Genomic DNA, 13,910 nt, shown 5'->3' with positions numbered 1-13,910 from the left:
TGTTTTTTATGAGGAGTGAGAGGTGCCAAGTATAAATACTCATGACAGAAAAAATAGGCCAATAGGAAACAACCGTATTAGGGTCCCACACGCTGTACACCGTGCTGACAGCTTTTGTTACGTTCATTTCTCATCATTCCCCAATTTTTTCAGCTTATTGAAGCATAATTTAATAAAAACATATATTCAAATATACAATGTGGGGACCCCATATACACCTGTACTGAAAAATAATTAGCACGATCCAGCGAATTAGCACGGCCATCATGCAGTTCCCATTGAACATGGAGAACACCAGGGCTTCTCATACAGTGAAGATGTTTCCCCTACAAAAAGTGTGTTCTGGCGCACAGATTAGAATGTATGAGCCCATATTACGTCTAATCAAAATCTCTGTCATTGACAACCTTGTTTCACCCTGTAGAGAGACCACTAGTCAAGAGGGACACTCCTGGTAGCAACCTAATCATATGTATCTCATAAACGTGATAATTCTGTTATGAGGTCTCTGTTTTCTGAAGAACAGAGAATCATTTTTTTGTTTCCATTGACAGTAGTTTGTGCACATCAGTCTTTCTCTCACTTAGTTGCTCTATTTTAAAAATCCTATGTTCCTATTACCTTCAGGGAAGAATTCCCTTGGGATGACACAGAATCCCATGGACGGAGTTCCCCAGCTCCTCTTAGAATTAATGCTAAAGGAGATGACTTGCCTCTCCATGGGTCAGTCTTCTGAGCTCCAGGCCTAGAGGCAACATTTCCTTGTGCCCACCTGGATCCATGCCACCCACTAATTTCATCTCATCGGGGAGAAGTCAAAAACCCTCGAAGGCAAGGGATGTCTTTATGCTTTGCTCAGGAAGTAGATGTTAAAAGGACAAAGGTAAATTGTGAGGTTGCAATGATCATCAGGAATGCTGCTTCTTGCCACCCAGAGTCATTGGCAGAGCCTGGTCAAGATCTAGCTCCTCAGGGAGACTTTCTGAGTTTGTCCCAGTCCTTGCAAGCACTCATGGGTGTCGCACATCCAAGGAGTATTCACGGGTAGATTTGGCAAGGTCTTCAGATGATTTTGAGAGACTCCAGACTTTGTGAACCCACAGATCAAGTAGACGGAGCTAATGAAGTCATTATCGTCTTTTTGTTTACTTGAAGGCATGGGCAATTCTGTCTGAAAGCCTTGCCCTTTTCTTTATTCTCAACACTGAGCACATTCATGAGAAAAAATTGGTTCTCATCCAGAGTGGCTTGTATAAAGGGATTCCAGGGGAAAGGAAGGCTGAGCAGAAAGGAGCAAATGGGAAAGGAGAAGGGGGAACTATTTGGATACTCGTGAGAGCTCATGATACAGGTATAAAGTGTTTGTTTTTAATGAACTGGTTCTCAAAGTTCAGCTTATGTCAAAACCACCTGGAGGGCTGGTCCCCATCCTCAGAATTTATCACCCATAACTCTGGAGGGGGGCTTAATCTTTACATTTTTAACTCCTTCCCAACTAATGCTGCTGCCACCGTCCATTCATGTTATGATTTTTTAACTGTATCTTATCCATCAGATTATTCAACAACATGAAAGCCAGAAACATGTCCGTTTCCTCAGAATTCCTTCTCCTGGGACTGACAGATGACCCAGCCCTGCAGCCCCTCATCTTCAGCTTGTTCCTGTCCATGTACCTGGTCACCATCCTGGGGAACCTGCTCATCATCCTGGCCGTCAGCTCTGACCCCCACCTCCACACCCCCACGTACTTCTTCCTCTCCAACCTGTCCTTGGCCGACATCTTCATCAGCACCACCACGATCCCCCAGATGCTGGTGAACATCCAGAGAAAGAGCAAGACCATCAGTTACGCAGGCTGCCTCAGCCAGGTCTGCTTTGTCCTGATTTTTGCTGGATCGGAGAACTTTCTCCTGGCAGCAATGGCTTATGACCGTTACGCCGCCATCTGCCATCCCCTCAGGTACACGGCCATCATGAACCCCCGCCGGTGTGTCCTGCTGGTTCTGGTCTCCTTTTCCATCAGCACTGTGGACGCCCTGCTGCACAGTCTGATGCTGCTGAGGCTGTCCTTCTGCACAGACCTGGACATCCCCCACTTCTTCTGTGAACTTGATCAGGTCATCACACTGGCCTGTTCTGACACCCTCATCAATAACCTCCTGATATATGTCACAGCTGGGATATTTGCTGGGCTTCCCCTCTCTGGAATCATTTTCTCTTACCTTCACATTGTGTCCTCTGTCTTGAGGATGCCGTCACCAGGAGGAGTGTATAAAGCCTTTTCCACCTGTGGCTCTCACCTGTCTGTGGTCTGCTTGTTCTACGGGACAATTTTTGGGGTGTACATTAGCTCTGCAGTGACTGACTCACAGAGAAGAGCTGCAGTGGCCTCAGTGATGTACTCTGTGGTCCCTCAGATGCTGAACCCCTTCATCTACAGCCTGAGGAACAGGGACATGAAGGGGGCCTTGAGGAAGCTCCTGGGTGGGGTCACTTCTCTTCGGTGATGGATCATTTGTTTTGCACTGGAGTAAACCAGAGCTACCAGATTCCTGGTGAGCGGAACTCCTGACTTTCCTACCCCGACCTTTTTGTAAATGCCTAAACAGGGTGGGTATGTGGCCCAGTGTTGGAGCAGTTGCTGAGCCTGTGTGAGACCCTTGGTTGGAGCCCAGCAATGCAAAAATAAAATATAAAATAAATACAATGACGAACACAATGACCAGCTGCATTTTACTTGACTCGTACTTATGCTTTGTCCTGCTGATAAAACTTCAATTCTCCAAGCATAATTTCTTTGGTCGGGTGCCACATGATCTAATCCTAGAGCAGAGATTCTGTTTTGTCAGTTCTTCTGTGGTAATCTCTAAGAAGGAAAATTAGAGAAAGAACACAAAGAAAGTATTTAAAGAGTTGTGGTCATATTTAGACAAAACTTCTACCAGATCATGTGAGTAGAGCCTCTAGAATTGCATTCTAGATGGAGGTACATTGTGGGCGCCCGTGTCCTATGAATAAATACTGAACCCTCACGGCCAAGCCACATCCTCCCCAACCATCTGCCACACTCAGTATCAATATCTGTAAAATTGGAGTAATTAGATGACATTGCTGGTTTGACATTGGTGGTGACATTTCAGAAATTCATCGATGACAGTAATTATGCCACAAATGTTCTTCCATTTGGCCTTGTTAAAAGTCAGACTTAGTGGATAAATTCTACATCTTGTCATTTTCATCCTTGATCAAAAATCAATCATTTCATTTAGCAGTTATTTGTTAGGGCCAATCTCTGTAATTTTACATGATGTGTGGTGGGCTTAACAATAAGGAGACTTTCTGACGTTGATGACAGAAAGTCATCAAAGTCAATTTTTATGCTATTATAATAAACCTATTTTAGTGTTCTCCTCCATGTGCTCTGAAGGAATTCAAAACAGTTTTACACTTTGAGTATAATTATTGAATATCACAAAGTAGCTTCTCAGTTTGGGGAACTTCCAAAGAGTTTTCCTAAGTGGTGAAATCAATGTGCCTTACCATTAGACATTCCTGGGTTCCACATCATCCCCGGAACATAGCCTTTGGCCTGACAATCTAATGGGTATATAATGGCATTTAATTAATTCCCATTTATCTTATGAGATTCATAGTGGTTTAAAATATTATGTGTCATTTATTTTCCCTGTTTGTGAAAGAAATTTTCTATGATATTTCCATTGAGACTCTTATTTTTAACCAATAATAGATTTCTGGTGTTTTGAGGAATTTTCATATTTTTTCCATCTTTTTTAAAAATAGTTTTTAGTTGTAGTTGGACAAAATATCTTTATTTTACTTATTTATTCCTATGTGGTGCTGAGGATTGAACCCAGCGCCTCACATGTGCTATGTGAGCACTCTACCACTGAGCCACAAACCCAGCCCTTTCTTTCCATCTTGATTGTACTAATGTAAAGTCCCACCAAAAATGCATTTGTGCTCCTCTTATTATAAATCCTCATGAGCATTTTTAATTATTTGTATTCTAGATCATTGCCATTTGAACTGGAGTGAGCTGAAATTTCAGTTCAGTGTTCATTTGCATTTTCTTACTGCTAAGGAGCTGGACTTTTTTTCACACATTTGTTGGCCATTTGTATTTATTCTTTGAGAATTTTTTTTTTGGTTAGTGTGCCCATGTATTGATTGTGGGAAGCTGATGAACCTCAATACTGCTGGTTTCCCCTTGATCGTGCTGCCCTCTTTCTTTTACACCAAACACCTGCTTCAAAAGTAAATTATATTTCCAGAAGTATGTTTTCTCATAAAAACACATTAAAAAGGACAGCCCTAAATGGACATCTGGATGCATTCTAGACACCTGCTTTATATATTATGACAATCACCAAAAAAAATCATCTTACTGATTACTTTCTTCAGGGCTTCCTTCATGTCCCAGTACCTCAGGTCCCATAAACCTGTCCCATAGAACAAGGAGACAACAGACAGGTGAGACCCACAGGGGAAAGGGATTTGCACTTTCTGCCAGTTTATGGCATTCTCAAAAAAGAGCAGACAATTCAAGTTTTTGAGAAATGATCCCAGGGGCAAAGAGAGAAGTATCTCGGAACAGATGAGTTTAATCACCTGAGCAAGTTCACAGTGGAAGCAGGGGATCTCCATGTCTAGGCAGGACAGCCACTGCACCACCAGAGTGTGGAGGAGGGCATCCACAGTGACAAGGGACAGAGAGAGCAGAGCTAGTGGGGCACACGGGCAGGGTTCTTGAGGATCCTCTATCTCCTGCCTGACAAATGGCCACATAGTGGTCCCAGGTCATCACTGCAAAGAGACAATTTCCTAAACCACCCATGATCAAGACTAAGCAGGCCTGGGAGACAGTTTTTGCATATGTGATATTCTCATCCTGTATTTCAATTTTTACAATGATCTTTGGAAACATGCCACGATTAAGCTGATGTCAGTGAAGAAAATATATGGAGCCATGGGGGTGGGAGTCAGAGTTGACAGCCAGGATGATGAGCAGGTTTCCCAGGATGGTGACCAGGTACATGGACAGGAACAGGCTGAAGAGGAGGAGGAGCTGCAGTGCTGGGTCCTCTGTCAGTCAAAGGAGAAGGAATTCTGAAATGGTTCTTTGGTTTCTGGGTTTCATGGTGCTAAGGAATCCTGTGTAAAGCCTGGGTGACACCACAGTAATACAGACCACTCCTTGGCCCACAGCCGTAGTGGCATCACCTGGGCATTTATCAGAAACGTTGGTATTGAACCCTCTCCGGGTCTAACAGTGTGCCTCACCACTGCCCCTCTCAGGGATCTGTACAAAGACATCCCGGAACATTTGAACCCAGGATATCAGAATTTGGAATATGTGCCATCTACCATCACAAGAGGTGACCTCTCAGCATCAGTGCTGTGATAGGACACTGAAGTGCCAGTTGGATTCTGTTATGAGCCTTCTGAAAATGTCCACCTGAGAACAGCCACCGAGACTCCCCTGGTCATCAAGGTCTTCAATTTCCCATCCACAGAGGTGATGTGTAGCTAGAGGCAGCATCAAAATAGGAGCCACGTTCAGGAACAGAGAATGTGCTTCCTGAAATCTCAGGTATCGACACATATTTTAATAAGGTGGTCTCAAGTTTTAGCTCTATGATTAAATCACTGTCATTAATGTGCAGTATTGCATGTGGATTTTTTTCCCCAAAACACAGGAATTAGAGGAAAGATGATATATGCAGCCACTTGAAAAAAGAGAAGAAAAAAGGTGCAGTTCGTTTTAGGCTGCATCTTAGGGTAAGAGACACACAATGTCCAATCCCAAGTTTCCAGATTGCTTTTGCAGCTGCCGGATGAGGAAGAGGAGGAGGAGCACTGCAAGGGAAGGCGGAGGACACTGAGACCAGTCCCCTGGGTGCCTGGCTGAAGGTCACAGTGGAGGGCATCTCTAGCATCCCATCAACACGACTACTTCAGCAGGAACTCACGTGCAATGAGTCATGTGCTCTTAATCAGGACAATGACAACAGAGGAGATGACTACTCTGATAGACTCCTCTCCTTTCTCAGTCTGGCACTGGCTTTGCTCTGAGCTGAGATAACATGATTATGCTACCTTTTCCTTCTCCCTTTTCTTCCCATCTCTTACTTTACAGCCTATTCCACAGGGAAACACCCTTCCTGTCTTCTGAATTCACCGTATCTCAGGCTAGCTGCCTTTGAAGGTTGTCTCATCCTAAGAAGCAATATTAGAAACAAACCATGTGAGGAAAAAAGTCATATAAACTTCATTTTAATGAAATCTCCCTATTTCCTGTATAAAAACGTGATAATACAGAGAATACCCTCCCCAAAGAAAGAGATAATTCTAGGTATGATTTAGCTAAAGTTCATCTCTTTTTTTAAAATTTAGCTGTTTCTAAAATATTCTATGCAACCAACATGGAATAAGAATGTAATATGCATAAGGTTCATGAAAGGAGGGTTTGGAGACTGGTAACACAAGCAACTTGATTTTAGCTGTCAGTTTGTTTCATTAATGAAGACGTAAGTTACTAGTTCAAAAACTTGGTCAGATGAGACAGTCCAGAAAACTAGTGACCCATGAAGGAGCCATTATTTTTTGTTGGAATTGGAGGTAAAAAGAAATGTGGATTTCTATGTCAATTCAAATTCTAATTAAACACAGTAGGTTTGATGCCACTGAAATAAAAATAACAGCTGTATTTATGACAATTCACTTTTGGTGTGCTTGGCTTATTTTTTAAGAACTTTATAGTGTTTAGTAAATGCGCAGGTATTCAGGTTTAATATGGTTTCTTGTATTAACAGGCTCTTTAATGACTTGGAAATTATGATAAAGAATTGAATTTCCTAATAAATAAAGAGCTGTTATACATTTTAAAAAAGACAAACACCTCAATGGAAATATTGCCAACACCCATTTCCGAAAAGAAGAAAAGGAAGTGACTTACATGTGGGAAGGACACCACTTCATTAAAAAAGAAATATCAATTAGTAAAACATTATTTCCCACCATCGAAGTTATGTAAATGAAAATGAATTGTGATGATTCGGAACATCAGAAAATCATCTAGTGAGCAGGTCAGTTCAATGGAACTGCACCAAAGAGGACGTCGATACCCTCGTAGCCAAGGCACCCACCACAAGATTGAAACAACCTTACATTTCCTCCAGGAATCATGAAGCAGAAAATACCATCATCTTTATTCACAATAACAGAAAATAACTATGCAACATTTACCAATATCAGAAAGACACCCTGTGTTCTGTTGTTACCTTACATCATAGGAAATAGGACTGAAATTGAGCCAGCATTGACTAAACCAACAATAGAGCCGACTCTCAGATGCTCAGTGATGAAATAACCATGAGGACCCAGAACTCAGTCATGTCCTTAAAACCATGTCAAGGTCAAAAATAAGTAAATTCATATAATAAATTGGACAGGCATTTATTAAGTGGTGGTAAATATTCATTGGGGTCCTCCAAAATACTATCCTAAAAGAAAAATATGTAAATATTGGCAATCATTAATAAACTTTCTGTCTTTACTTCTGTGTGTATTGTAAGATGTTGTGCAATTACAGTTCAGCCCACCCAGGTAGTTGGGAATAAGATCATCCTAGGCAAAAATCCTCTTGGAAATTGAACCATATTCACCATCTTATCATATTTGCTCATATTAAAAAGGGAGGGTGATTCGGATATAGAATATCATCCCAGCCCCTTGATTCAACTCATGACACAACGTCTGCTGTGTGTCGCCATGGAGAGGTGGACCATAGATAGAGCAAGGAGAGGACCCTCAGTTGACTGTCTCCGGCGTCATATGTTCAGGCAAAACACCTGCATCTGCTGAAACCACCTGAGAACTCTTAGGAGAACGGGTCCTTGGAAGAGGCCACCTCATGTAAGAATTGGTGATGCCCTAATCCCCAGAAATATGCACCCCACTTTTGAATCCTTGTAATGAACATTGGTTCTCTTCCTTCTGTCAGTAAGAATTAGAGATCCTTTTCCTTGAGAACTGTGTTTCATAATGTCTTGAGATGGTTCCAATATCACAGAACCACCTCAAGCCACTCAGGTAACTAGTTATGTGAATTTTATCAATAATAGAGAAGAGTGAATGCTAACGTGACCTCATATGGATACAGCTTCCCAGGGAATTATTCACTTATATCTTTGTCACACGGGACATTTCAGCTCATTTGACACAGTGTTCACAGTTTGTCTACCTCTGAGATGCAAGACACACAGCTCTAACCATGGAATTAGGCTAAATATAGTCTCCACGTCTGAACTTGAACTTACACAAACCTTTCCCGGTTCTGTCCAACTTATACAATGCTCCTTTTCTGAGATTTATTCATAAATGCTCACTAAAGTAGAACCCAAACCAAAGCAATGAGCTGGAGGTTAGAGATTTCATCACTTATCTAACACCCCAGGACTGTGCAGAATCAAAGTGGAGTCCCAGGGGGAAACGCTCTTATCTAGCATATCCTCAGCACCACAGGACCAGGGGAAAGCTGCACCCTACCTGTGAACACAATGTTGATGGAATGGTTTCCCCATTCTCCTTTTCCAACTTGCCTTTTTCTAAGAGGGCACCAGAACTCAATTTCCTAAAGCAGGAACGAGGCTCACAAGCTCTCTGCTTCTGTGAAACTCAAGGAAAGAAACTATATTGAAATAATAGAAATCAAGTGTCACTATCACAGGGAAAGATAAAAAGAAGAGTCAGGTTTCAAGACAAGTTGTACATACGGACATTATTTTGTCTCAACCTTTTAGAAAAAAAGTTGTGATGGATCTGGGAGGCTTTCTGGCTCAGAAGGGATCTTGACACTTTTTCGTATTCCAGAAACTTAAATCCAAAGCAAATGGCACGTCCCTGGAAAGAAGCCATCCTACCCATGAGATTCCTCAAGGCTTCCTTCATGTCCCTGTCCCTCAGGCTGCAAATGAAGGGGTTCAGCATTGGAGGGACCCAGAGTCCATCACTGAGGCCACTGCAGTCTTCCTAGGGGTGAGTCAGTCACTGCAGAGCTAATGGGCACACCCCCACCTGTCCCATAGAACAAGGGGACAACTGGCAGGTGAGACCCACAGGCTTTATGCTTTCCTTCCGATGGTGATATTCTCTAGACAGAGGACACTATATGAACATAGGAGAAATGATCCCAGAGAGAGGAACACCAGCAAATACACACTCTGCAATAAGTATTATGAGGTTATCAGTGAAGGTGTCAGAACTGGAGAGCTCAATGATCTGAGCCAATTCATAGAAGAATGGGGGGACTTCTGGTTCTCTGCAGGACAGCCACAGCAACAGCAGAGTGTGCAGGAGGGCATCCACACAACTAGCAAACAGGGAGACCAGAACCAGCAGGACACAGCGGCAGGGCTTCACAATGATTGTGTACCTCAAGGTACAAATGGCCACATAGTGTTCACAGGCCGTCACTGCAAGAAGAAAATTCCCCAGTTATGCAGAAAGAATGACAAAGACAACCAGGGAGAGGCAAGCCTGTGTAGGAGATGCTTGGATCCTGTCTCAGCATGTTCACCGGCGTCTTGGGGATGGTGGTTGAGCTTACACAGATGTCATTGAAGGACAGGTTGGAGAGGAAGAAGTACATGGGGGTGTGGGGGTGGGAGTCACAGCTAATGGCCAAGATGATGAGCAGGTCCCCCAGGATGGTGACCAGGTACATGGACAGGAACAGGCTGAAGATGAGGGGCTGCAGGGCTGGGCCATCTGTCAGTCCCAGGAGAAGGAATTCTGAAACAGCTGTGTGGTTTGTGGGTTCCATGTTGCTGGTGAATAGTATAAAAAGATAGAGTGAGAATTGGATGAAATAAATAGTTTCTCAAGGAGCAAGAATGAAGTCCAGGAACAACACCTGCATTTGTTGCTACCACCTGGTGTCTTGGAAGGCAATTAGTCCCAGGAGGAGGCCACTCATGGAGGGCAGATGCAAGCCCTATTCTGCTCTGTACATTTCCTACTTTGGAAGTCCTTGCAAGAAAAGTAACCAACTCTCTTTATTGTTACAGAATGTTAGTGATAGACTTTCTTTGTCTTAGTAGCACTAAACACACCTTCAAAGATGAGACTCAACTATCTCACCATCATTTCAAAAAATGTTTGTAGACAATGAATGCAAGTGTTGTGGGCACTGTTTTAATCTCAGAAGAATATGGTTTGTAAAGAACTGGCCTTTCTCTTTACTTTGGAGGTTATGAAAGCCCATCACTCAGAAAGACAGCAGGGGTAATACGCAGAGGAAATTCTGATGGCTTCAATCAAACAATTACCTGAAAACTATTAGGTTTTCTCACCATGAATTTGCTTAAATATCTTCCTGTCCCATTTAACCTTCACCTAGATTTCTAAGAGTGAACCAGAACAAAATCTGCAAAAACTAGTACCCCTCCACAGTCTCTATTCTGTGAAACCCAGGGAAGAAATTGTGTTTCAGCAATGGAAATCATGGGTTCAACCCAAAAACCTAGACAAAAGGCAAAATCAGGTTTCAGGTCAGGCTAAAATGTACATGGACATTACATTATTTCATGGTCTTAGACAAATATTAGGCCAGAATATCAAGCATTGATGGCTCCCTAGGAATCCTGTCACTTTAGAAACCTAACAATAAAGCAAATAACTAATCACAAAAGAGAAGCTACTCTACTGATGAGCTTCCTCAAGGCCTCCTTCATGTCCCTGTTCCTCAGACTGTAGATAAAAGGGTTCAGCATCGAAGGGACCACAGTGTACATCACAGAAGCCACTGCAGTCTTCCTGGGGGAGTCACTCACTACAGAGCTAATGCACACCCCAAAAACTGTCCCATAGAACAGGGAGACCACAGACAGGTGAGACCCACAGGTGGAAAAGGCTTTATGTTTTCCATCTGATGATGGCATCCTCAAGACAGAGGACACAATGTTAACATAAGAGAAAATGATCCCGGAAAGAGGAAAGCCACCAAATAGGCAAGTTTCAATGTATATCAGGTTGTCATCAATGAGAGTGTCAGAACAGGCCAGGCTGATGATCTGAGGAAGTTCACAGAAGAAGTTGGGGATCTCCAGGTCTGTGCAGAAGGACAGCCGAAGAATCATCAGTGTGTTGAACACGGCGTCCACAGTGCTAATGGACAGAGATATCAGCAGCAGCAGGACACAGAGGGTGGGATTCATTATGGTTGTATAAGCCAGGGGGTGGCAAATGGCCACATAGCGGTCATAGGCCATCACTGCAAGGAGAAAATTTTCCAAGACAGCAAAAACAATGACAAAGCAGACCTGGGAGAGGCAGCCTGGGTACGTGATGCTCTGGTCCTGGGTGTGGATATTTGACAGCATCTTGGGGATGGTGCTTGTACTTAAACAGATGTCATTAAAAGACAGACTGCAGAGGAAGAAGTACATGGGGGTGTGGAGGTGGGGGTCAGAGCTGACAGCCAGGATGATGAGCAGGTTCCCCAGGATGGTGACCAGGTACATGGACAGGAACAGGCTGAAGATGAGAGGCTGCAGGGCTGGGTCATCTGTCAGTCCCAGGAGAAGGAATTCTGAAACCACTGTTTGGTTTCTGGATTCCATGTTGCTGAAGATTCTGATGCAAAGAATGAGGTGAAAAGATCATAAAATGTTGGGATAGCTGTAGTCTCATTTGACTTAAAGATAGAAGGAGAGAAACTCTGGGCTAGAGGACCAGTGGTCTGTGCTTCAGCAAGCCCTCTGGATGGCTCTGATGTATGCAGAGTGTGGAGAATCCGTTCTTTATACACAAAACCTTTCTTGTGGCTGGCCGTGCCATCCAGTGAATATTCTGATGTTTTCCTCTTTTTCTCTCTTCCCCAATCCTCCACTCACTCCTCCTCTGTCTCCACTCCCTTTATGTAAAACATTTTTAGTGAACACCAACTCTGTTTCATGTGCTGTGCTAAGTGTTCAGATGGAAAAAGGTCAAAAGACATGCTATTCAGTCAGAATCACCCTCTGCCTTTACCAAGTCATGAATGCGACTTAGAAATCTGTCTTCCAGAGCGAGGGTTCCCTAACCTTGGCTTGGTTCAGAATCACCTGGAAGCCTTTTCCAGTTGCAGATGGGTTAGTTCTTACTGTGGACTCATGAGGGCACCTAAGTAAGGGGAGGTTATGTCAAGGATGTGGGATTCACAGTGAGTGCTTAGTGCAGACTGGGTCTGACCTCCAATTAAATGCCGAGTTCATTCTAGAACAAGCTCTCTCAATACCTCTGGACAGTACAGAACCAGCACTGTACAATGACCACTCAGATCTCATAACATTCCTTTGTAATTCTAATATTTTCTTCCTGACCAAAGCTTCTTGTCTTTTCCTTGCCTTCACAGTGTGTCCACCTCAGCCAGCTGCCATGCTACATGCAGGTGATCCCAGCTACTGGACAGGCTAGGGAAGGAGGATTATAGCTCAGAGGCCAGCCTGGCCAGCACAGTGGAACCCAGTCTCAAAAATTAATGTCTCTCTTTTTTTAAAGAGAGAGAGAGAGAGAGAGAGAGAGAGGGAGAGAGAGAGAGAGAGAGAGAATTTTTAAATATTTATTTTTCAATTTTCATTGGACACAACATCTTTATTTTATTTTTATGTGGTGCTAAGGATCTAACCCAGCGTCCCACGGATGCCAGGTGAGCGCGTTACCACTTGAGCCACATCCCCAGCCCTATGTCTCTTAAATCTATAACAAAAGGCCTTCTTCTCTACTCATGACATTTCTTGTAGCCGATGAACTGCATTCATTAATGTGGACCTGAGAAAAAACCTCAAAGTGCTGCCTCCATGCTTGAAAGTTATAAGAGCTCCCCATGGAAATGCAAGTCCTCCTGTATAGCATTGGATTCTAAGGGAAGCTGGGCAACTCTATATGTGATATTCTTTCAATCTCAAGGAGTTCTCCCCTTAAGATGACAGGTGGCATTTTTGATTTTTAAAGAAAAGACAATCAGCTCAACAGGAGGACTAAGTGAAATATAGAGACATCCAAGAACATACGAAAATAGAAACACTTCCCTAAAATGCACACTTATAAGAAACACACACTTACAAGACAATCAGGATCCTGCTAGGAGTGTCCCCGTGGTACAATGGTCTTTGTCCACAGGGAGAGGCAGAAGAAGCTGAGAAAACATTTACCTTTTAGAAGAGGTGTTGGTGTCAAGCACTCTCCACTTCATCCAGACTCCTCCACATGCACTGAGAAAGGAACAGTCAATTCCAGAGAATCTGGATGTTCTATTTCTACCACTGGAACTGCATGATGGATGCCTTAACTCACTTGATCGGGGTTTTCATTTGGTGATATAGACATATACAACCATCCCATGGAACACGTTGAATCTATATGGAGAATACTCAAATACACTTCAGCGAACCTGGAAAGAACTTGAGGGACGTTACATGTTGAGAAATGTACAAAACAAAGACACCTAGCACATATATTTCACTTATAAGTCTACATTTTAGGGAAGTATTCATATTTCCATGTTTTCTTAGATGTCTAGATATTTCACTTATTCCTATTCTTGAGCTGATTGTTTTTTTTCTTTTTAAATCAAGAGTGTCACCTGTCACCAGTACAGTGCTGGCCAAAAATGGGATAGTTCACTCTCATGGACTATCACAGGTAGCACTGTTTATTCTTTGATAAGAAAGGATGTGTCAGGGCAATTGAGGAAAGACAAAGAGAACTTCCCTACTGTGATAAATGCAAATATCAGGCAAGTGTTTAATGTGCTGAAATGACCACTGGGGACGATGAAGAAAAATAAGAAACTTCAATAAGTACATTTTGTTTTGTTTGAGGCATATTTTAAAATATAATTAAATTGA

The 13,910-nt window shown here is 42.8% G+C and overlaps 2 protein-coding genes across 2 annotated transcripts; one reads left to right on the top strand and one right to left on the bottom strand.

Moving 5' to 3' along the window:
• Nucleotides 1-1,547: 1,547 nt before the first annotated feature.
• Nucleotides 1,548-10,547, top strand: LOC144370718 (olfactory receptor 7G2-like). Its single transcript, XM_078031636.1, has 2 exons — nt 1,548-2,484; nt 10,495-10,547. The coding sequence occupies exons 1-2, from the start codon at nt 1,569-1,571 to the stop codon at nt 10,545-10,547; spliced, it is 969 nt and encodes a 322-aa protein (XP_077887762.1). The 5' UTR covers nt 1,548-1,568.
• A 156-nt stretch (nt 10,548-10,703) lies between these two features.
• LOC101955800 (olfactory receptor 7G2) lies at nt 10,704-11,642 on the bottom strand. The gene has a single exon (XM_013361447.2). The coding sequence runs from the start codon at nt 11,640-11,642 to the stop codon at nt 10,704-10,706; it is 939 nt and encodes a 312-aa protein (XP_013216901.2).
• Between the last annotated feature and the right edge of the window lie 2,268 nt (nt 11,643-13,910).

This window comes from Ictidomys tridecemlineatus, chromosome 2 (assembly GCF_052094955.1).
Source record: "Ictidomys tridecemlineatus isolate mIctTri1 chromosome 2, mIctTri1.hap1, whole genome shotgun sequence".
In the NCBI taxonomy this organism is placed as follows: domain Eukaryota; kingdom Metazoa; phylum Chordata; class Mammalia; order Rodentia; family Sciuridae; genus Ictidomys; species Ictidomys tridecemlineatus.
Note: the sequence above shows the minus strand (reverse complement) of the source record. Positions and strands in the feature narration are given on the sequence as shown.